Source organism: Branchiostoma belcheri, unplaced genomic scaffold, assembly GCF_001625305.1.
Source record: "Branchiostoma belcheri isolate BF01 breed outbred unplaced genomic scaffold, Haploidv18h27 scaffold6, whole genome shotgun sequence".
Taxonomy (NCBI): Eukaryota; Metazoa; Chordata; class Leptocardii; order Amphioxiformes; family Branchiostomatidae; genus Branchiostoma; species Branchiostoma belcheri.
The window spans coordinates 7015001-7038708 of NW_017804242.1; the positions used below are offsets into that span (position 1 = coordinate 7015001).

Genomic DNA, 23708 nt, shown 5'->3' on the forward strand with positions numbered 1-23708 from the left:
TTGAATTTAAATATTGCCATGAACCGTAATTAATTATTAATTATGTCATGTATCGATTTTAGTCTGGATTCATTAAAAATCAAAATCTAATGTTGCTGCAAATAAAAAGAAATAAGGAAATTAGTCCTAGCTAAAAATTGCAAATCAAATCTAATCAAATATACCATTAATATAATATAAATATATACTAATACCATTTTCACAGACAGTTCAAATACATTAGGACAGTTGTTGACAGCACATAATATCTTGTGTACAGAATCTGATATATAAACCTTTTTACACATACATGTACATTGTACAAATGTACTGCAATGCCACATATACATTGAAATACAGGTAAATATACAGGCCATATCTACAGTTTCACTGCATACCAATATGGTTGAAGGATCATTATAATTATAAAATTCATAATTATATTTTAAAGTATCATAACTACATACCATAATCTTGTGTAAGTGAGCTATTGGTGAAACTACACTGTACCAAACATAATTGAGTGTGTTTAGAGCTGGAAACACAGCTGTCAGCCATGTTTGTTTACATTCTGGTATAATTTGTGGTGGCACCACAAACTGAACTGTGCCTCATCTGGGCTGCTTTAGTGCCAGCCATAAATGTCAGAAATGTGAAATAATTGCACAAATATGTTAAAAAGTAGATTAGTAAATTACAATCACACAAATATTTCTTAACTTTAAATTATTAGTCAAGACTATTTCAATTTTTCGTACAAAAACGTTACATAATGCCCCTTTAAGTGCAGAGATTGATGCAATCACATGAACTTTACAGTGGCAACCATACATGTACATGTAGATGCAATCATAGCCACTCTTTCAATAAATATATATTTGTCGAGTACAAACACATATTAATAAACACAATATCAGCAACTTTTTTGTCATCTTGTGTACTTGTATAAATATACAGACTGAGGTTACTGAAGTTTAAGGCTTTTCGCGTGTTAAATTTCACTGGAAGGTGACTTCTTTTCACTGAAAGTTCAGAAGAAAATTTTTTCGGAAATCATTCGGAATGTTCAGCCATGTACTTTCTAAACCGTTCAGCATACTCCTCTGGTGGTACGGTGGAGAAGGACTGTCCAGGAAAACGAATCTTCTTCCACAGGTTTTCCAGCTTTTTCTTTAAGCCGTAGGTTACGAAGAAGTCGATGATACCAAGGAAATATCTGTACTCCTCTCCATCTACGATGTGTAAGCTGTTTGGTGTGTTGGGCAGAAGTCTTCTGTTTAGGCCTGGGATGTTCGGAATCATGTTGTTTTTCGCGCCGGGGTCTGTTTCGCGTTCCGTACCGGCGTTCGGGTCGGGCGGAGGTTCGTCGACCGAGTCTACCATGCCGGGAAGCGAACCCATGACGCCGTTGACAGGAAGGGTCGCGGCGGAGTGGCTGATTTCCTCGTGCAGGGTGCTGCCAGCTGATTTGGGGTTGTTGGCAGACTTTTCAGGGCTTCCATGATGAAGGGATCTACATTGTACATGAAAAATGTATAATGAAGTTGCAATCCATATGACACAGTATATATCAAATGTATGAACCGTATGCTATCTATCGAACCTGTATTCTGTGGAACTTTTGGAACTCCGTGTGATAACTGAATATATAATTCTTATCATTTAGAACCTGTTATATCAAACGGGTTGGAACACCCTTATCAAACATTATCATGGCCCAGGTATGATATTAAGTACAGTATGTACACCCCAGGCCTACATTGTATATATATATGGTCTGACACCACTACATGTACAATGTATGTTCCGACAAGCAGAAAGGTAGGGACATTGAAACATACATGCATGGTTATCGGAACATACACATGCCCCCATATGTTAATTAATAAACTGTCAGCCAACTATATGACATTGTACATTGTACATGGTACATAATAGAATACAACACGTGGTATTCTGTATCGCCCGAGGTACCAGCCCGACCGCGCGTCGGATCACCCGAAGGCCGGAGGGAGATCCGATCCGTGGGAGGGCTGGGACCGCAGGTGATGCGGAATACACCGTGTTGTATTCTATTCATGTCATACCCACCCAACACCTTTCAATGCGACATGAGTGAAAATTTTGTGTCCTTAAACATCAATTCCAACGTCTGAATTTTGTATCCCAATTTTTTTAAAGCAGTGCACGTAGTTAGGGCGAAACATGTTCGAATATTTCCATCTATAATGGAACATTTGGAAGCCCGGGCTGTATGCCTAAAGAAGCCTGGGCCGTACTGTAAAGTACGGCCTTGGAACACCCGTATCAAATGTACAGTAATTGTGGCCCAGGTATGACATAAATGTACGTGTTAATAATAAATCATTATTATCAACTTACTTGGTAACTCTCTGGACTAGGCTGGCCAGGTCTTGGCTGTTTTTCTCATCACTGTGTAGCTCTGTGATCCCCACCAGTAAGCTGTAGTCTAGAACACCTAACTCTTCCAGCAGTTCTGTGTCAGCCTGCACCTGTTGTAAGAACCATGCTCTGTTGCTACCTGGAACACAAAACACTTGTGTGAGACTTTTGAATGTGTAAGAACCATGAAGCAGCAAACTTTGGCCTTATCATGTTAATTTTTTTTTACCGTTTTAACGTAATTTTTCCCAGACGGGGGTGGGGGGTGGGGTAGACGTGCTTGCATGAAGTACAAGTCTTTTTGTTGAAGCAAGATTTTACGGCTGGATGCCCTTCCTAACGCCAACCAAACCCTAGTAGGGCCCAGGAACCCTCTAGCTGATCTGGATAGATTACTTTATTTACCAAAAATACTGAAAAAAATACTGCAAAAACTGCTCAAAAGTCAAGGGCAAACTACAGTAAATTTTTTTCATACTCATAATTAATTTTTATTGAACATGTAACACTTGTTACAGTACAAAATGTAAGGCTGTTTAAAAAAAAACAGGTTATGTGTGCAAAATGTAAATGGTAAAACTAGGTTCAATGGTTCAACAAGGTTAAAGAAATGTTCAAACAAACACGTCAAACAAACAAACAAGCATGTCGGCATAAAGTACTGTGCCTGCGAGAAACCTGACATGATAGCACTTTGACAGAACGTCTCTGTTTAAGGTCCTTTTCACGTATTTAAGCATGACATCCCATCTACAGGTTTTAAATGTTGTGTCAGAAAAGATAGAGCCAGAAACAGACAAACTTCTGATGCGACGTTAACCAAACATCCAACAGAAAGTGCGGCTTAATTTCGCACAGGTACAGTACGTTCTGGCGACATGCTGACTGTTAAATTCAAAGTACTGTACTGTACAATCATAATGGTTAAACCAAGGAACTTCTTAACTGAACTGTCAGAAGAAGTCCATACCTAGGTTGATCTTGTTGTCCCCAAAGTTGTTGTCTTTTAAGACTGTAATGATCTGACTGCCATCCTTTTCTGGCTGTAACAAAAATGACAATTGTCAGAAATGTGACACACTGGCACAAATATGCTGCATAAAGGAACTGAACAACAACAACAACATTATTATTTTAATTAAAACATTATTTTTCAGTTCTGGTGAAAAAATGTTACACAATGACCCTTTCATAAGGGCCATCAAATCTGTTCTCTTTTGCAATTACAATCACAAGACAACTAATCAATGTAGCAGCACATTCAGTACCAAGGATAGGGATAGTGAGGCCGATTCAGTACCAAGGACAGGAAGAGGCCAATCCAGTACCAAGGACAGGAAGAGGCCCATTCAGTACAAAGGACAGGAAGAGGCCCATTCAGTACCAAGGACAGGAAGAGGCCCATTCAGTACCAAGGATAGGGATAGTGAGGCCCATTCAGGACCAAGGACAGGAAGAGGCCCATTCAGTACCAAGGACAGGAAGACGGGAAGAGGCCCAATCAGTGCCAAGGATAGGGATATTGAGGCCCATTCAGTGCCAAGGACAGGAAGAGGCCCATTCAGTACCAAGGACAGGAAGAGGCCCATTCAGTACCAAGGACAGGAAGAGGCCCATTCAGTACCAAGGATAGGGATAGTGAGGCCCATTCAGTACCAAGGACAGGAAGAGGCCCATTCAGTACCAAGGACAGGAAGATTCCCATTCAGTACCAAGGACAAGGATAGTGAGGACAATTCAGTACCAAGGACAAGGATAGTGAGGCCAATTCAGTACCAAGGACAGGAAGATTCCCATTCAGTACCAAGGACAGGAAGAGACCCATTCAGTACCAAGGACAAGGATAGTGAGGCCATTTCAGTACCAAGGACAGGAAGAGACCCACACAGTACCAAGGACAGGAAGAGACCCATTCAGTACCAAGGATAGGGATAGTGAGGCCCATTCGGTACCAAGGACAGGAAGAGGCCCATTCAGTACTAAGGACAGGAAGAGGCCCATTCAGTACCAAGGACAGTGAAAGTTACGCCAATTCAGTACTAAGACATGCTATCGCAAATATAAAGAGAATCACAGTAGTGTGAAAATGCAGGGTAGATAATTACCAGAACATATCTGCTTGCCTGGCAGGCTTTGATGTCATACCTGAAGGGAAGAGGATGACAGATCATAACATGTCATTTTGTATTAAAGGATCTAAATTTTTCATATTAACTTCATGTAGGCAAACATTTATGATATGAAAAGTATTATATGGTATCTTGGGAAATACAGTACTGTCACCGTGACAGTGTTATAGACATTCATATAATTCACAACAGAATATAATCTCCATAAAGCCAACTTGCTTATCAATACGTAACAGTACGTATCAATACGTAGTACATAAAATATGTATCAATACCTAACAGGGTTGTGCACATCTCTGTTACTTGGCCCTTGGGCCACACAATTTTTCTCATGTCCAGGGCTTGCACAAAATACAGAATAATTACATTTTGTACAAAAACTTGTTCCTACCGTTCACGTATTCTCTCATCTGGGTAGAAGATGCTCTGCATGACAATGAAGTACAGCTGCAAAGAAAAGGACCACTTTAGACTTGCACGTTCTAGCTATAGCTATAACTGGACTTAGTAGATTAGATACCAGACGTGATGAACTGTGCCTGAGGTTTGCTCGTTCTCTCACAAGCAGTGAGAAATACCGTAATTGGTTGCCAGCACAAAGGGGGGATGTACATAATAGAACACTAAGGAACAGCACGAAACTGACACAGTTTAAGTGCCGAACACAGCGCATGTTAAACAGTACACTACCCAATTGTGTCCGTCTGCTGAATGACAGTTAAAGTAGTAGAACTGTAAGTCGTGATGATATTGTTTTTATGTAATTTTATATGTGATTTATGTCTTTGTTATTTCTGATTTGCAAAATTGCTTTATGCTGATAAGCACACGATTTTAGTGGAAAAAAACCGCAATTCAGCATTTTTGCTGCAAGGGTTTTTGTTGTTGAATAAACCATTCTCTCTCTCTCTCTCTCTCTCTAGTAACCCCAAAATCTCCAAAAGATGAAGCTAGAAATCCTTGCCTATTGGGTTTGATTAAAACAAAACTATTTTCTGTCATCTTTCACACATGACTTTGACAAATGTACAGTTAGTGTAGTGATGTCATGACAGACTGGAAATTACCAAATACCCTTGAATAAGGATTAATATTGCAGCAGCATAGTATCAGTGTACACCTTTGTTGGTTTCATTAAGATGCATTCTGACAAAGGGAATATTGTGACTCTGATTGATGAATCCCACGCCCCTCCTCCAATTCTATTGACTGTGTGATCTCCATACAATCCCTGTGAGACCAAATTTTTTAGAGAGCTGACATTCTGAAATTCTGAAATGTGATGACATTGAATGTGATATTAGTCATAACTCGTACTGTCCAGCCAAATGTCAATAGCTCACTTTTGGAAGCACATCGGCAGAATGTACTGCACTTGCGCAAACCCCGTAATGTATTGTGCGTAGCACTTTGGCAGAATGTCTCATACATTGTATAATGTCATATTTGCATTATATGCATTGTATAAGGTTAATAATATCCAGTCAGTAGTTTCAAAATGTTGGAAGAGATATCATCTGCAATATGCAAAATTTTGAAGCAACGTTGACCAAAAAACCATGAAAAATCAGGGTTTCACGGAGGCGCAGTACGTTCTGCCGACGTGCTACTGTTGGGAATAAAGCACTAATGCTAATGACCTCGAGTGATCTCCCACGAGACCTTTTTTTAGAGTAATGACATTCTGAAATTTGTCACGACATTGGTGACGACATCCTAAGTGATGTACACCATCACACACTCAGATTCATCCTTCACTCACACTGGGGAATAAACTTTAAGTACAGTGTATAACCTGCTGATGACCTATAATTGTGATCTCCTACATGTATGAGACCTAAATATTTAGACTGACGACATCTCATAGTGACATGAGCCATGACACACTCAGATTCACCTTTTATCACTCAAAAGGGAATAAAGCATCTACTGATGACCTATTATGATCTCCTATGAGACCTAAATATTTAGACTGACGACATTCGGAAATTTGTCACGACATCAGTGATGACATCTCATACCTAAGTGACACAAGCCATGACACACTCAGATTCACCTTTATCACTCACAGGGGAATAAAGCACCTGCTGATGACCTATTGTGATCTCCTACGAGACCTAAATATTTAGACTGACGACAGTCGGAAATTTGTCACGACATCAGTGACGACATCACATATCTAGTGACGACACTTTGTAAGTCAGGACTCAACAAGCCAGCATAATGTCAATGACCTCTCTTTTATGAATAAAGCACCTTGGGGGATCTCCTGGGAGGCCTAATTTTTAGACTGACGACATTCAGAAATTTGTCACGACATAAGTGACAACATCACATATCTAGTGACGACATTGTGTCAGCCCTAGAAAAAAAATGTTGTGTTTCATGTTTCCCGACCGACCCTAGAAAAAAATGCTGACCCTTGACTTTTTTAGGTGGACCCCTGCAAGGGACATTTCTAGCTCCATGCATGATCTGACATCTAAGTGATGAAATGTTGCACAGTCGGTTTTCCAACATTAACATAGTATCCTCATGCAAGTTTTACTTTGTCAAACATTTACTGTATCATATAAATTGCATCACTAGAAATTGCCAAAATGTAATAAGATGACAACAAAAAAAAGAAGAAAAAAAAGATAATCCCTATCTACCAACCATAATTTTTTCAGGACTGAAACAGGAAACACAACATTTTTTTCCTAGGCCTAAGTCAGGGCTCAACATGCCAAATGTACATGTTCCTCTTTGTCACAGTGACTGTAATGTCAAGGTTGATAGCTCACTCTGGGGAGTAAAGCACTTGCTGATGAGCTAAAACTAATTTTCTAATAGATGAGGCCTAATTTTTAAACTCACAACATTCTGAAATTTACGGAACCATGATCACGAATCCTGCAACGATACTGTGTGCACTTTGGCCAAATGTCAGTACCGCACTCTCAGGAATAAAGCACCAGCTGATGAGCTAATGTGATCTCCCATGAGACCTAATTTTTCCTGTGACGACATTCTGAAATTCCTCACGACATCAGTGACGACATCCAGTGACGTACGCCACGACACACTCAGACTCACCTTTATCACTCACAGGGGAATATTTAGCATTTTAAAACACTTGGCAACGGCCTTAGTTTTTCTCCATGTACTAAATTTATTCCATTCACCAGGGAAAAAAGCTCTTAGCATTGACCTTCAAAACTAATGGGGAGTTTCCGTGACAAGATCTGAAGAAATATCACTTGGGAATAAACTAGGACTTACCGATGACCTTTCATACTGCTAACCTCCATTAACATTTACATTGTGTCTGCCTGGTTACATATTATTTGCCACATAGCTAGAACTGATGACCTTCCATACTACTAAACTCCAGTAACATTTATCTAGGCCTAGGAAAAAAAGTTTCCTGTTTTCCCACCGACCCTAGAAAAAAATGCTGACCCTAGCTTTTTTTCGGGGTGGACCCCTGCAAAGGACATACATTTTTCTAGCTGATCAACGTTTTCTTGCTACATGACCTGACACCTGAGTGATGAAATGAGACACAATCAGTTTTCCAACAGTCAGTGACATTGAAAATAGAAGTGTCAACTCATGCAAGTTTTACTTAGGCCACACCAATTTAATTTGTTGGTTCTCGGATTTTTTCAGAAAAATATGAAGCGACAGGGCGAAAAAAAATAAAAATAAAAACAGGTTTAGGCATCCTATTATAGGCTTAAATGCTACGAAATGAGCCATGAAGTCAACACAAAAGGCTGGGTTAAAATCTAAACATTGAATTTTGAACTTTTAATCAAACCACTGCAATGATAGATGGGAAAACTGTAACAACTAGGAAGAAAAGGACTATCCTCAACTGTTGGGGGCAAAACATGAGCATTTTTCAGTTGATTCAGAACCAGAATCATATTTTTTTTTTTTTTGCAAATCAGAAAAAAACGAAGAGGCGAATCCGAGAACCAACAAATTAAATTGGTGTGGCCTTAGTTTGTAAATTAAACTATATAGTTGGATCAGCACAGATTGCTAAAAATGACAGAATGACAGATGATGGCTAGAATAAGTACTGTATTATATGATGGTATTACATGATCAGTATGAAGTTTTTGTACTCACCCTTTTCTTGCCCTTGAGTTTGATGTTGTGCAGGCCCAGGAATTTGACCATCAGGGTGTGGGGGTACTTTTTGAAATGTTCTACGTATGTCCTGTAAGATGAATTGAACAAAAATATATTATGATGATTGTAAATGTGTTGTCAAATTTGACAGAAGTTTGATAGAAGCTTTTTTCAAGCAGGCTATGACAGAACTGATCACACCTGATCACACACTAATCACACCTAGAACGACATGAAAGTTAACCAATTCCTTCACATTTACTTCTTTAGGACATAAAATTAACATGAATATAATATGTCCATTACAAAACCAAAATATACCCCCCTCCCCCCTAGCACCAAAGTATCAACAGTGCCATACTACAGACTTTTTAAAAGCCTTTTTTAATGCCTTTTTTTAAAGATCTCATGATAGTAAGATAACATTCCCACCTGAGATGTTCAAGGAAGAAATAAGTCTCCTTTTTTGTCTGAGTCTTGATCATAAATCTCTTATCAGGCCTGAAAATCAACCCAGAAAATCAAATTGTTAGATAGCAACAAATTAAAGAACAACCTGAGGTATTGCTTGATTATTAAGTTGATAGATGATTTTACATGTGCTCTACATTGTAACTCTGGCCATAATATCATACTGTTAGATGTAATACTATTAATATAATTACTACAGGAACTGTAAGTAAGTTCCTGAAGCTATAATCAAATTCAATGCATTTCTATGCAAATTAATGATCTTTTAGTAGTTATAAAGTTAAGCTTGAAGCTTTTCCTTTGCAAAGATTTGATTCACATGAACATAATGAATAAGGCCTTCAAAGTACATGACACTCATCTTTAACTCACGTAAGAAAGAAGTCCTGGCCACTTTTGGAGTTGCTGATGAACTCCAGGTATCGCCTGTTGGCCATGGGTGTGACGGAGTTGAGATATTCATCCTCGGAGATGTTGATGATGTTACGGAGAGTGGCGAAAACCTCCCCTGCGTACGTGGCAAACTCAAAAGACTGCTGCAAAACAAAACAAGAAATCAAAGATTTTAGTATTTCGAGTTGTTGTGCATTATTTTCTTGTTTTCTTGTAAATTGTGAAGTTCTCGCTGACTACATGACTCCACTGTCCCTTCCTCCCAGCCTCAAGGGAGACCATTTTGAACTCCAATTTGACCTTCCTGTCAGTCTGTAGATACACCAATTTTTTTCCCTTACTTTCTCTGACTCTACTGTATTTATGCTGACTACAAATACGCAAGCAAACAAACACATTGAAAATATAAAACCTGCGTACATACACGGAGCTAACAATCATGTATAGCTTTCTAGTTTTCAAGTGAGAGAGTTGTTACAGTTCAAAACAGGTTTGTAACTTTGAATGTTTTCATTTTTAGGTTGTTGCATGTTAGGAAAATTTTCACAATGTTGATATCTGCAAGAAACCTAAATTATATCAATAATTGGATCAGGCAGTGGAAAATCTGTCTTCGTAGCACACATCATGTTGACATTGTTGCGGAGCTAAAAAAACACCATGCAAAAACATCCCTACTAGTACTAGAAATGGTAACTCACTCACTCACTCACTCATTCACTTACACACTCTAACTCACTCACTCACTCACACTCACTCACTCACTCACTCACTCACACACTAACTCACTCACTCACTCTCACTCTCATTCACTCACTCACTCACTCACACACTAACTCACTCACTCACTCATCACTCACTCACTCACTCACTCACTCACTCACTCACTCACTCACTCACTAGGTCGAGATTCCCTTGTCTCCAATGGTAACACGTGTTTCCATCCATACTCAACACCTGTGATTGTCTTACCTGTGACTTCTTGTCTATTGTCTCAGTGTGTCTCTTGCACCTGATGTCCTCGTAGTCATCTTTTGTCAGCTCCTGTAGCAAATTTATAAATAATGATTAACAAATCAATCATTCAATAACTAATACGTACCAGTGAGAATGTATGTCCAATAAACATCAATTTACAGCAAAAATTTTCTTTGTCACAGTTGTAAGAATTAACAGGTGGTTTTTGATTGTGCCTATCGGGTATAAAGCGCATGTCAAAAACTGGTCACTTTGGCCATGTTTCCTTTGATGTTAAAATTGTGCCATGTGCTGCCCTCCCCACATGCATTCACCAAAGATCTTGCAGTGTTTGACAGTCAGATCTTTTAAGATCTTACAGTATTTGACATGAAAAATCGACTTGGAAACCATTCATGTCTTAGTCATGTTATGAGGCGACCCTCTTCAAGGAGACCATCTGTCCAAGGTGGCCACTTTTAAATTTCTTTGGTCCCCTGTAGGGCTACTTGGACCGGTACGGACCGGAAAAATAGTGTCAGTCCGGTCCAGAAATACAGAAACGTCAGTGGACTGCTTTTTTGGACCGGAACAAAAATTCATACTTGATCACTACACACAAGGAGGCCTGCCAGGAAAATGAACATCCAGCGTTAAAATAAAGAGATTTACCTTAGTTAGTTTTCGTCTCTCTCATTTCGCAACAATATTTTTCCAGATATCTTCCATGGTTATATTTGATGTTCTTTGAAAGATACAGGACAAATTGTCAACACTTTATTCATGTTTCTGGCATTATTGAAGAATTTCAGTAGAACATGTGACGCGCGTGAATTTTCAGGTACAGGTACATGTCCGGACCTGGACCTAAACCTCTGTACCTGTACCTGTACCTGATGTTACGAAAAGGAACGCAGCCCTAGTCCCCTGGGTGGTCGCCTGGGGCAGATTTGACTGTAAATACACAATAGTCACCTCTATTGGTTTGACGTGTGTCCTGTCAGCTAGGGCCTTCTCCAGTCCGATCCTGACACAGTTGGTGAGAGTCCAGCGTCTGTGACCAGACATAATCTCCACCATGCCCCGTCTCTTCCACCTCAGCCACAGCACGCTGATCTTCTTACCCGACTTCTGCCGTGACGTCTGAACAAACAAACAAAAACAAATATTGTAGTGTACAAATAGATGTAGTTTATTCATTGCAAATACATGCCAGAGGGCTAATTGCAGTTACAAACAACATGATACAGTATGAAGAAAGAAAATACAATGTTATGTGGGACTATGTCTAACACTATACTTTGTACAACATACATGGTACTAGTTTTGCTTGGTTTGACTTCTTCTTTTTAGGCAATGGAAGATGAATTTACCAACTTCTTCTATAATATATGGGTTCTTTGATTTTAGTAGTAATGTTGTTTTTTCGTGGTAGGGAGTAGTGTGGAAGTATGGGAGCATTTTGGACATCGTGGTAAATATTCTGATGTCATCATAAAATGGACAATTAGAAATGAAAAGAATATTGTTGCAAGGTTCAAGCTTTGTACCAAAACAATAAATTAAAGGAACTCGCCATAAATTTCGTAAACCTTTGTCATATGTGTGATGCACTCACTATTCTTTACATGTACTTCACAAATTCTTGTGTTGAAACAAAGCTTGAACTTTATATACAAGTTACTGTTACCATGGATTCTATCAACACAGATGAGCTTTCATTCAAAAAACAAATATTATCATCTCAAACATAAGTAACTTAATGTAGCACCCTTTTGAAGTCATCTGCTTTTTTTTTACTATTTGCTTGCTTGATTCAATCATAGAAAATAGGATCCAAGTGTGAGCTATAATATTAATAATAATAGCAACTCTATTTTCATCCACCAACACTTGTAAGAATTGTCCCAATTCTCTGTTTGAAGAGTCTAATTGTCAGTCATAGACCACTGTACAGTGTATGCAGAAGAAAAGATTAGTGTCTAAGCAACTGTTTGTTCATGGAGACCTGTGTTTTTCTAGCCAGTTTGAATTTTTTTTCTATCAATTTCTCAATGTTGTTTTGACATACATGTAAAACCATGTTGAGTGCTGTGACTACATTGATATTGAAAACAGTTTTTCAAATGAGGGTTTACGAAGCTTTACACCTCAGTTGGGTTAAGGCGGCCTAGGCTGATATTCATGTTCGAGTTCGGGGGTGTGCCTGCACGATTGCCACATACATGTTTCGAACCCGAATCATGTTCCACCATGTTCGATATGACGTCATTCGAATAGAACGCATGTTCGATTTTCGGGGTTACCCGCGGTCATTTGTATGTTTCCCCTGTAAACCCGCGTAGTTACGCATTTTATTCACGGAGTATGACCTAAACGGCTTTACGCGCAGCTGAAAACAGCATAATTGATCTTAAGAGTAATCCATGTTTACGTATTATAACTTTTTTATCAAAATTGTCCGAGGCTATTTTGCATATAAGTCGATATTTTTAAACTGTGGCGATTTTTAACGAAAAATGACAGAAAAATAGCTGTTTCTGTCGTTTTTGGCCCAAAAAAACAATGTAACTGTCATTTAAAACAAAATAGCCTCGGACAAAAATAATAAATAGGGGGTTGGCTTTTTACTTGTAAAATATCATGATGAAAGGTGTTGTTACCGCTTGCGCGTAAAGCCATAAAGTAAACAGCTTTTTTTTAACAAAAATGTTGATTTTTAACCCAAAAATCCAGAAGTAGTAAAAACAAAATAACCTTTATTCAATGTGTTTCAAGTACTACTAGAACTGTGTGAAGTTTAGTTGTGGTGCGACCAAGCTATCAAAAGTTACATACATATGTATGAAATACTACTCATAGTATGCCATAGGCTGCCTTAACCCAACCGAGACATACGTTTGTACATTATGTTTATATGGTTGCCAATGGTGACCACAGTACACATGTAGGTAACACAACCAGTAACTGGACACTGCAGATTAAATCAGCGCATCACAAATTATCCAATGACACAATAAACCAACAGCAAGCAATCTTAGAAATATGTAGATAATGATTATGGTTGTCAGAAGTTGTCTGCAGGTAAAAACATATACAGCGGTTTTACATATATGTAGTAATTCTAACTGCACTGAAATTTGGGGGTCTGCATGCCCTTTTTCATAAGGCGTAATCAGACCTTTTAAGTCTTCGTAATCCGTAGGCAGCCTCCCCAAAAATCAACGTAATTCGTAATCAGTACATTAGCCGCAAAGCGTTAAGTCGTAATCAACTCTGAGACTTTAACGTAAATCGTAATTGGCGGCGGAAATTTTGCGTAATTCGTAATCACTGCCCCCCATGCAGACGCTCAAATTTCTGTGATTACAACCATTGTGCTTTATAGGATAACACAGACCTGTACATACCTTAAATGTTGAGCCATATGCGACTATATGAATGATACGCCATTTTGTAATATATATTTGTGATAATCCAGCCGCTTCAAGGTGTAGTCTTACACCACAATAACCTGACAGTGCCGGTATATCAGCTTATTAGCCTCATTAGTGCAAATACACAGCACAAATGGGCAGAGCTAAACGACTCGACTGTTTGCTGGTTTCTCCAAATAAAAAATCATGATGACAGCAAAATGTATCATCTAAAAAAGAGACAATTTTTTGTTTCTTTAGCAGATTGATATGCTACTCAAAGCTATATAGTATACAACTCTTACTAATAGAAGGTTATAAACCTACTTGAAGTATATTCATAATTATTTGTACAGTCTTAAGTACTACCAAGCTACATTTACTGTAATGATAAACTGATACATGTATATTTTTTTAACCTTTATCATTATGTCACTTTACTTCTATTTCTTTAATGTAACCAGTATACTGTTGATAACACCAAGCAATGATGTTATACAAATAGTTTAGCACCTAACTAGTTATTATACATACTGTCATGTATTTCAATTCTATAATTTAATGGTTACAAATCTGTGTTTGGCTGTTTCCTCGCATACATGTAATAATAAATACTCTTTTGACCTTGATTACAGACTTTCGTAGTTAAGGCTCCACTAGGCCTTCCTACGGGATTATGGATTATCCTAATAGTAGAATTTGGAAAAACTAGGGTCAGTAATTGGCCATGGGGTGAGCCTGTGGTCATTTAAACATTTCCTCTTGTTACATTGTAACTGTGCCTACTAGACAAATGAAACACTATGGCAACCAAACTCCCCTGGCATATTTCATGTAATATTTATTCTCCCTATTTGGCTATGACCATTTTTCAGCCAGTATTATTAGTCTGATGGAGACTACAATATATTGGTATGCTGTCTCCATCCAATTTATAGATATTGTTTTGAAAATTTGATTATCATGTGGATATCCTCTGGTACAATTAGGTTAATATTGTATAAATGGGAGGTTTATAGGCGCTACCAACTGACCCGGCCGATGGGTCTAGACCTTTTAGCCGAATCGGTAGGAGCATTGGATTTGAAGCTGGTGCTCGGGTTTGGTCGTGGGTTCGATCCCTGGCCCGGGACCAGGGTTTTTTTACCTGTTTCGTACTCTCCTAATTCTTACATGTAGAGTAGGGCTGTGTACCAGTACACAGTACCAATAATGTACCATGAAAATTGAAGGTCTAAATACATGTACCTAACTATAAGTTCTGTACCTGAATCAATTTACACTAAGTATAAGCTCATCTGTGGCGTAAAATCGGCAAATAGTTGGTCCCCCATGGGTTCCACAAAGTGATCTGTGATACAGATTGACAGTGCTAACTACACTGAAAGATCTCTTGCTTATTAGTTACGCTCCCTGTAGATGTCATTTTGTATCACATGAAACCAAACTCCCCAGGAAAACCATTCTATCTATTTGGCTAAATTTTGATATATTCAGCCTTGTTTGTCTTAGGTCGAGGACATTCGGAGTAGTACATGTGTATAAGTATGAAGTATTGTCTGTTCCCTATTACAGTATTTCACCATGATCATATCTTTGACTCTGTGAAAGCAATTAGCTTTGGGGCAAGATTTTGCAAATAAGGATATTACATTACACAGGAAGCTAAGGCCCTCCATTGCAAATTGGTCTGATGGAGACAAGGCAGTCTATATGGACTGATGAATGATGAGGTCCAGTTAATTAAATTGGCCCGGCCACAGCTTGATAGGCAGGTTGGGTCAGTGAGATAATTATGATGTCCCCTGGGACAGCTACTGTTAAACAAGAACACTGTTGCTAGGTAACAATACAACAACATCCTAAGGCCACACCAATTTAATTTAATTTCTTGGTTAACAGATTTTTCTAGAAAAATAATGGAGCGGGAGGGCGAGAAAAAATATAAATAAAAACAGCCCTAGGTATCCCATATGGCCCAAAAATCGTACGATAGGAGCCATGAAGTCAACACACCATGCTGGTTCAAAATTTAAACAATGAATTTTGAACTTTTAATGATACCATTGCATTGAAAGATAGAATAACTAGCAACTACACATGTAAGAAGAAAAGTACTGTTTTCAACTGTTCAGGGCAAAATATGAGCATTTTGCAGTTGATTCTGATTTTTTTTTGCAAATCAGAAAAAAATGAAGCGGGCGAATCCGTTAACCAAGACAGTAATAATTGGTGTGGCCTAACATGGCTTTCAAAGCCTATAACCTTATTGTACTAACTGTAGCTCCTCAAGTATATGATCACAAATTGAATGTTTTGTTTGGACATCATTAGCAAATTTATAATGTTCTTCTGAATGAACTCATAATTACAATATAGCTGATTGGTGCTATTTGTGAGCAGATATTAGGAGGGAATATTGAGAAATATGAATGCTAGGAAAATGTGATAACTGTTGTACAAGAAGGTGAACTTTTAATTACTCAGATATTGTAAAATGATACAATATATGGCAATTTGTACAAGAATTCTAGAAAACCATGGTTACCGTAATAATACAATCAAAACTGGCAAAGAACAGTCAGGGGACTGATAAAATCTGGTCTACGTGGACAGGTTGTCACTATGTCTATAGACAGTTTCCAAATGTATTTTCAGTAGGGAAAATTTATCTGTTAAAGCCTTGAAGTGACTGCCAAAAAGTAGTCACATAACTGGATTTTGAAACTTGAAGATGATTTTCTGGTTATTTTTTCTTAATTGACAGCAAATTAAATCACCTTATCCTATAGAGACATCTGTGATTCAAAAATGCAATGTCACAGACCAAAAACGGTTGATTTAAGCTAATTCTAGTTTAAAATTGGTGGTACCAAAAAATAAAGGGACTTGTAACTCACTAACATCTTGTTGTTGGGCTCATATTTTCAAATGCTTGACGTATGAAATCATGATAAAATGTGCTAAGAAATGGCAGTAAGATTTCCTCGTCCAGAATATTTTATGTTTTGCCGCCCTGAAATTGCATTACGCCCTAATCCTTACATCTGGTAGGAGAATACAACTGGGTATGACATGATAAACCTCAGGCACATGCTTTATATAGCCATCAACTAAAGGTCAGCTGCAATGCTTGGAATTCAAAATGCCCTTTTCTACTGAAATGCAATGTTGTCACATAACCAAATGTCAAGTTATAGAGCAGGGTTCGAAACACTGGGTGCATGTGCACCTTAGTGCACCCAAAATTGGAGCTGTGCACCCAATTATTTTCTGTAGGTGCACCCAAATATTTCTGTTAGGTATTTTGTACATATTATATGAAAAATACTACACAGGATATTCTTGGCATAAGTCAGAAAAATAATAAAATTTTTGTTGTAGTCCTTACAGTGGTCGAAATACTTTTTTTCAGCGCTCTGCAATATTGCAGAAGAGTCAAAATTTTGTTCTGCAATTTGGAAATACTTTCTGCAAATACACAAGCCTCCATACTACAATCTTGCAGGTTTATAAGCATGAACTATTGATTGATATGCAAATTAGTGAAGACAAATTTTTGGAAGTCCAAAAAGAAACAAAAGATAGACAAGTCAAGACAAGGTTGATGCAAATTAGTGAAGAAGCTCCTGTTGTTTTGGAACAGGAGCTTAAGTGTTGTCTGTCCTTGGGGCCAAGAGCGCCAAATCCCAAGTGCCAATTTTTCCTGCTGCAAAATTGCAGATTGTATAAATTTTTCTTCTGCAATCTTGAAAATCTATCTGCAGATTGCAGACTGCTATAATAACGAACACTGCCTTATTTAAGATTTTGAAATTAGCTCCCATTTCAGTTTCAAGCTCAGAAGAGTAGCAGTAAGATCTGTACTTGTCTAGTAATTAGGTTTTGTTTTATACGGTGCACCGTATTTTAGGTTGGGTGCACCAGTGCACCTATTCCAAAAAAGAATTTCCAGCCCTGTAGAGTGGAATTCAAAATGCCTTTTTCTTCTAAAATGTGATGTTGTCAGTCATAACAAAGAGGTTAAAAAATTGAACCTCTTTGGTTATAACCAAATGTCAAGTTAGAGTTACAAAAATTGGCTTGGACTATTTTTGTATCTTTGCTAATATGAAACAAAAGATTTATCTTCAAGCAATTTTATTATCTGTCAGTACTGGCTGCAAGGTTTAAGACAGTTTCAAACTGGCAGTGCAGTAATAAATCCAAAATTGTAAAAAAAAAAAGATACTTAGACTTACATGTAGTGCTATAGAAGCATGATAAAATGCAAGAAAACACATAAAAAATACTTCAGCTAAAGCCTAAACCTCTAGATCTGCTTGGAGAGTAGCAAAATGTTACATGTTATATACTATAGTATATGTGGGTATTCTCAGTAACAAGGTTAGCCAGAGAGCACTTTCATATTGTAGTCTCAGAACAGCAGAGTCAAGGTCGTAACTTTGTTATATTCAGTAGTATAATCTAAATACTCTAACAAAGTGCTGCATATGACAAAGGTCATGGAAAAAGCTGTATCAGAAACCAATAATTCTTATCATTTACTGTGATATAGTCTTGTATGACTGAAAACCTTTCAGTTGAAACCTTTGATCTATTCATCATCACTGGGTTCAGTAGGGCTCAAAATCCTTTTTTCTACATACCAGACATTGAAATACATGTATACCTGTACCAGACTTAGTTTTACCTGCATCAATCAGAATTTAGAAAGCATGGATCATGCTACATGAAAACTGTTCAGAAACCATTGCCATTTATACATCATGCATGTACATGTACATGTAGGTGGTAACAGTTTTTTAATGCAGCAGATTAAAAAAATTCCCATACTTTTATGTATGAACCCAATTCATGAACCACTGCAGGCTAATAATTACAATGTAGGTGCAGGTAGACATCAGATTGAACTACCTGCAGCTCTAATTTTACCTGCACTATCTAACCTGCATAATATGCAGGTGGTATTTCTTACCTTGGGGTAGAAACTGTATTTACTAGTGTGTTAAGAATATTTTCACAGAATGAAATTTTTCCTATCCCTAAAAACATACTGAAGACTTTAACTGTGAACAGTTTTCCTTTCCTCTTAAGTTAATCAAAACATTAAATTGTTCTGCGGAAATAACAACATGCCAGCGTCTAATTGTAGAGACTGTTACGACTAGTGTGTTTAGATATTCTCGAAGAATAAAACTAACTGTTCCTGTTCCTAAAAAAAATAGTCTGCTGCTTCAATAGTGATCATGAACAGTTTTCATTTCTTACAGTTCATCAAAACATTAGAATTTTATTATTATAAGGAAATTGAATTGTTCTGCAGAAATAATGAAATTTTTTCTATCCCTAAAACATACAGTAACTGCAGGCTTCAAATGTGAACAGTTTTCATTTCTCTATTTCATCAAAACACTAGAATCTGATTAAGAAAATTGAATTGTTCTGCGGAAATAACAACATGCCAGCGTCTAATTGTAGATGTTACGACTAAGTGTGTTAAGATATTCTCATAGAATAAAACTAACTGTTCCTGTCCCTAAAAACATAGTCTGCTGCTTCAAATTGTGAACAGTTTTTGTTTCCTCTACTTCATCAAAACATTAGAATTTGATTAAGGAAATCGAATTGTTCTGCGGAAATAACAACATGCCGGCGTCTAATTTCCTATTTCCCTTTGATCACGGCATGACTCAGATGTTTGACGTAAGTTGCGCCTGACACTAAGAGAGAAAAATGATTTCCCTAGAAATTCCTTTGGACTTACCGGCATCTTGATTGGGTGCTCTCCCGCGCCTATTTCCGCCGACTTCGAGATCGTGCGACTGACAAGCCTCGCCTCTCGCGCTCGGAGTAATCAACTGCGCATAATCCAGTCAATGCTCCCAGCGTTCAATCATAAGCAAGTCAGTGATCTTACCGCACGTTTTATAGCGTTCTCTCGGGATCAACTTTCGCTCTCTCCATCCATAATGCATGGACGGGAAAGGTCACCGAGCTTCGGGGCTTTGATTTCGGTACGCGGAACGCTGTGAAATATTTACCACGTTCGCATTCACACAAATCTCCCTGGACAGGGCATATTGTATATACTGACGCTAACAGAGCTTTGTGGGGGTTTATTATATACTCGTTTGAATTTCCCTGCCATTTCAAATACTGAAAGAAATCGATATACATACGTTGTGCACTACACAGGGTTGTGGAACCATTCCCATGCAAAACTTCACACAATAAAATGAGTATTACGGCAAAAAAGTCAGGTAGTGTTCTTATATATAAGTTATAATCTTATGAAAATTGTCCAAATACTAAGTCTTGTACAACTGTAACAGTGTCAAAATTGCTATGTACATGTACAAATTGTATCATAGTCTGGGATCACAATGCAAATTCAGCATAGTTAATAGAAGTTATGATTCAACATGAAGTTAATGTGAACTATTCTATTACTAAAAGAAATCCCCAAATCATATCCAGTTGCTTGAGTAACTGTTTTTTTGGCATTCTTATTACCTGGATGTCTAAATAACCTTCATCGACATACTTTATTTTTAGATAGTAATTACTATCTAAATTATGTTATAACATAATTTTTATACACATCTATTATAGAATCTTAATAAAGATCAAATTTGAATGAGGATACAGACGTCACACTATATCAATCCATTACCTCAAATTATGAATGATAAGAAAATAAAAGTTCAATGACACAGGAATTAAGGAAGTCCACCTGATCTATAATTAGAATCTCAATACGAGCTAGCCCTTTTGCTAATATAGTAAGTGACCGATCATTTGTACGTGCCCATGTCTATATTTGAGCCATCGTCAATAATGCATTTAGTGACCTTTAACTTAAGCCATGAGAGACCAGTGCATGTCACCACACGCAAGCAACATGCTAGGTACATCTTCAGACAGGTAATCAGTCAACTTCTGACAGAATCAACCTTAAGGTCAATGATCCCTACCATCTTAACCTATTAGTAACACCTTACATATACGTACAATTAGGTGTAAAATATAGTATATGGTATTATTTTTGGGGAAATACATTAAGAAGGGGAATACAATTAGTATTTGACACAAAATACAAGTAGCTATAGCTTAGATAGAATTTAGGTACCATAAAATGCACATGTCAATATCTTGTATGATATTATAAAAAATAGTGTAATTTTTTATAGAATGCCTCTAACCAGGGCTCGAAATACTGGGTGCATGTGCACCTTAGTGCACCCAAATATTCTTAGGCTTAATGTACATGTATGTAAAAGATGTTAAATGTATAGTAGTTACAGCATATTCTTAACATCTAAGTGTCAGAAAAAAATACAATCATTGTTATTATTAGACAGTAAGTACTTTTCTTGAAATGAAACATAATTATAGTTTTGCTGAGTGACATTCTACTTATTTTATCTTATCTGGTGCACCTAAAATATTTTTGTGCACTCAATTTCTTAGGTTGGGTGCACCAGTGTACCTATTCCAAAAAATGAATTTCGAGCCCTGCAGTTGTATAAAAGTAGCTTTTGCCATTCAAATTGTGCTTTAATTTTCTGCTCCCATGCTCTCACATAATTGTAATTCACTTACTAGAAATTATTTCCACATGAAAAGAGTAATTATTGATAGATTTCAGACAATCATGTTGAAGAGAATTGATAAAAATATGCATGTGATATCCAATTCTGGCATATATAAGATAATAACGGGTATTAATTCTGGGACCTCTGTACATCCATAGCCTTTAAATAACAGTCATGTCATAGATTCATAAATATGATATTTGTCTGGGGAAATGGCAGTCCCCGTGGGCCACTTTGCGTAATCTCTATTATAAGTACATGTATCAGTAATACAGGAATGTATGTATTTAGGCATGACACAGCAATGTCATGCATTACAAGACAGGGCTCAAAATACGTTTTGACATACAGTGCATTGTCCATTCACTGGTGCAGGTAACATTTGAAAATCACCAGCAATTTAGCTGCACCATTCAGAATTTAAGAAGTATAGATCACACCACAAACTGTTGAGAAACCATTGCCATTATTTCTTGACAATTCATATGTCATAACAGTGGATGCAGCAAATGAATATCCACACAGAATTACATTTTTGTATATCTATATTGTTTATATAAACCCAGTTCATAGACAGTGCAGGTTAGGTGCAGGTAGATGTAGACATGAGAAAATACCTGCACAGCTACAATTCCACCTGCACTTATTACCTGCGAAATATGAAGGTGGTATTTTGAGCCCTCACGGTAAAATAAATTTGGAGGACAAGACGGCATGCAATGATACATTTTTTTCCTGGGGCAACTGAAAGTTAGATTTACTAGTAGATTTTTAGAACACAGGATCTTATGCAGACTTATACATATTTTGGGGATGGCTTGCACAATTAATATACTTGTAACTACATTATAAGTCATGGAGAAGGAAGGAGCAGCATTTTACATTAATTCTTATTGTTGACAGTCACCATACAATGTATGTCCTTGCTCAGATTTTCCCCCATCTTTAACTACATACACTACAGTACTAGTGTAAGAGGTGAACTTTTCATGGTGGTCTTATATTTCACTATAGAAGGGAGATGACACCTTAGGTTTTCATGGTGTTTTAAATTTGTGGTTGAAACAATTCAGAATCTACTAAGTTCAGTGAGTCATACAAAGAAGACATATTTGCAGTGTCACAAATTTGTAGAGGATCCTCCGGAGTCACTGTAAAACTAAAACCAAGATTCACAGTACTATCAATATGCTACATGACCTACATGTACACTAACATACAGCATGTTGAGCACAATCTCACTCAACCCAGACGTTAAGTACATTATACAGTCTGATAAGGCTAAAAGCTTTCCTCTGGCTAAGTACCTTTCCTCTGATGCAGGCTCCAACTAACATTAGGTGGTACAGTTCGACATCATTTGGCTGCAGTTGAGGAATAAACTACAGCAAATGTTCCTGTTGGTAGTTGCTGGAATCGTAAATGGATTTTTTCTTAACCAGGGTTTTTTTCTAAACAGGGGAATAAGGGCGCTACTCCCTCATGTAATATAACCAGCCAGCTCCCTCATATCAATTTTCAGATTGAACCCTAAGAGGCTACATACACATATACCATTTGGTCTTTCTCAAAATGATCTTTTTCCAGTTAAGACACAAAAAAACAAGACTACAATGTAGCATTACAAACTGTGTTATTCTCATAAAAAATCGCGCTTTGCTCCCTCGCCATGCTTGTGATCTGCTCCCTCATGCTAAATTTTTCTAGAAGAAACCATGTTAACGTTGACAATGTTTCGTACACTCACCTGTTTTGCTAGAGGTGTCAGTTCTTCTTCCGTTTCGGCCATGTTGCTGTCGTTTTTCCTCTCCATTTTAGAGTTCTACAGAACTGCAGCGCGATATGTACGACGACTAAACAGACAGGAAGATCGCTAAGAATCGCCCATCTTTTTCCCAGAGAAAGACAGCGGTTCCGGAGTAGTGCCTTAGCCGTAGGTCAGCATGCTTGACTTGTGTCAACAATAGCCGGGTGTCTACTGGATACAACAATATTTGGTCTCCGCCACGAATAACACACACCTGCAAAACAAACACGCGGTTCTAAGGTCAGCGCCAAATAATCACGATACAAAACTGTGGAAACAAAACATGCCGATAAGGGAAATAGACTGTTATCGGGACGTAGCATCTAAATGTGTGTACCAGACACGGTAAATAGCTGTCGCAGTGGTTTAGTTTTTACATCCATTTCCTTTCAAGCACTCTAACTGTACAGTAATTCATATCCCTCAACGC

General features: G+C 37.6%; 1 protein-coding gene across 2 annotated transcripts in view; it reads right to left on the minus strand.

The window, feature by feature from the left end:
• Window positions 1–724: 724 nt before the first annotated feature.
• LOC109482504 (phosphatidylinositol 4-phosphate 5-kinase-like protein 1) overlaps window positions 725–23708 on the minus strand; it is a 28743-nt gene continuing 5759 nt past the window's right edge. The window contains exons 1-11 of one of the 2 annotated variants that reach the window (XM_019785234.1): window positions 19641–19691; window positions 11433–11600; window positions 10473–10544; window positions 9480–9643; window positions 9069–9137; window positions 8634–8724; window positions 4903–4958; window positions 4488–4527; window positions 3353–3425; window positions 2362–2521; window positions 725–1492 (exon numbers count right to left, since the gene is read on the minus strand). In XM_019785234.1, coding sequence (XP_019640793.1) covers window positions 1033–1492; window positions 2362–2521; window positions 3353–3425; window positions 4488–4527; window positions 4903–4958; window positions 8634–8724; window positions 9069–9137; window positions 9480–9643; window positions 10473–10544; window positions 11433–11600; window positions 19641–19646 — 1359 coding nt within the window. In that variant the 5' untranslated portion in view covers window positions 19647–19691 and the 3' untranslated portion in view covers window positions 725–1032. Of the gene's footprint in view, window positions 1493–2361; window positions 2522–3352; window positions 3426–4487; window positions 4528–4902; window positions 4959–8633; window positions 8725–9068; window positions 9138–9479; window positions 9644–10472; window positions 10545–11432; window positions 11601–19640; window positions 19692–23218; window positions 23493–23708 lie in introns of those variants that run through there. The other variant, XM_019785233.1, reaches the window with a different exon arrangement.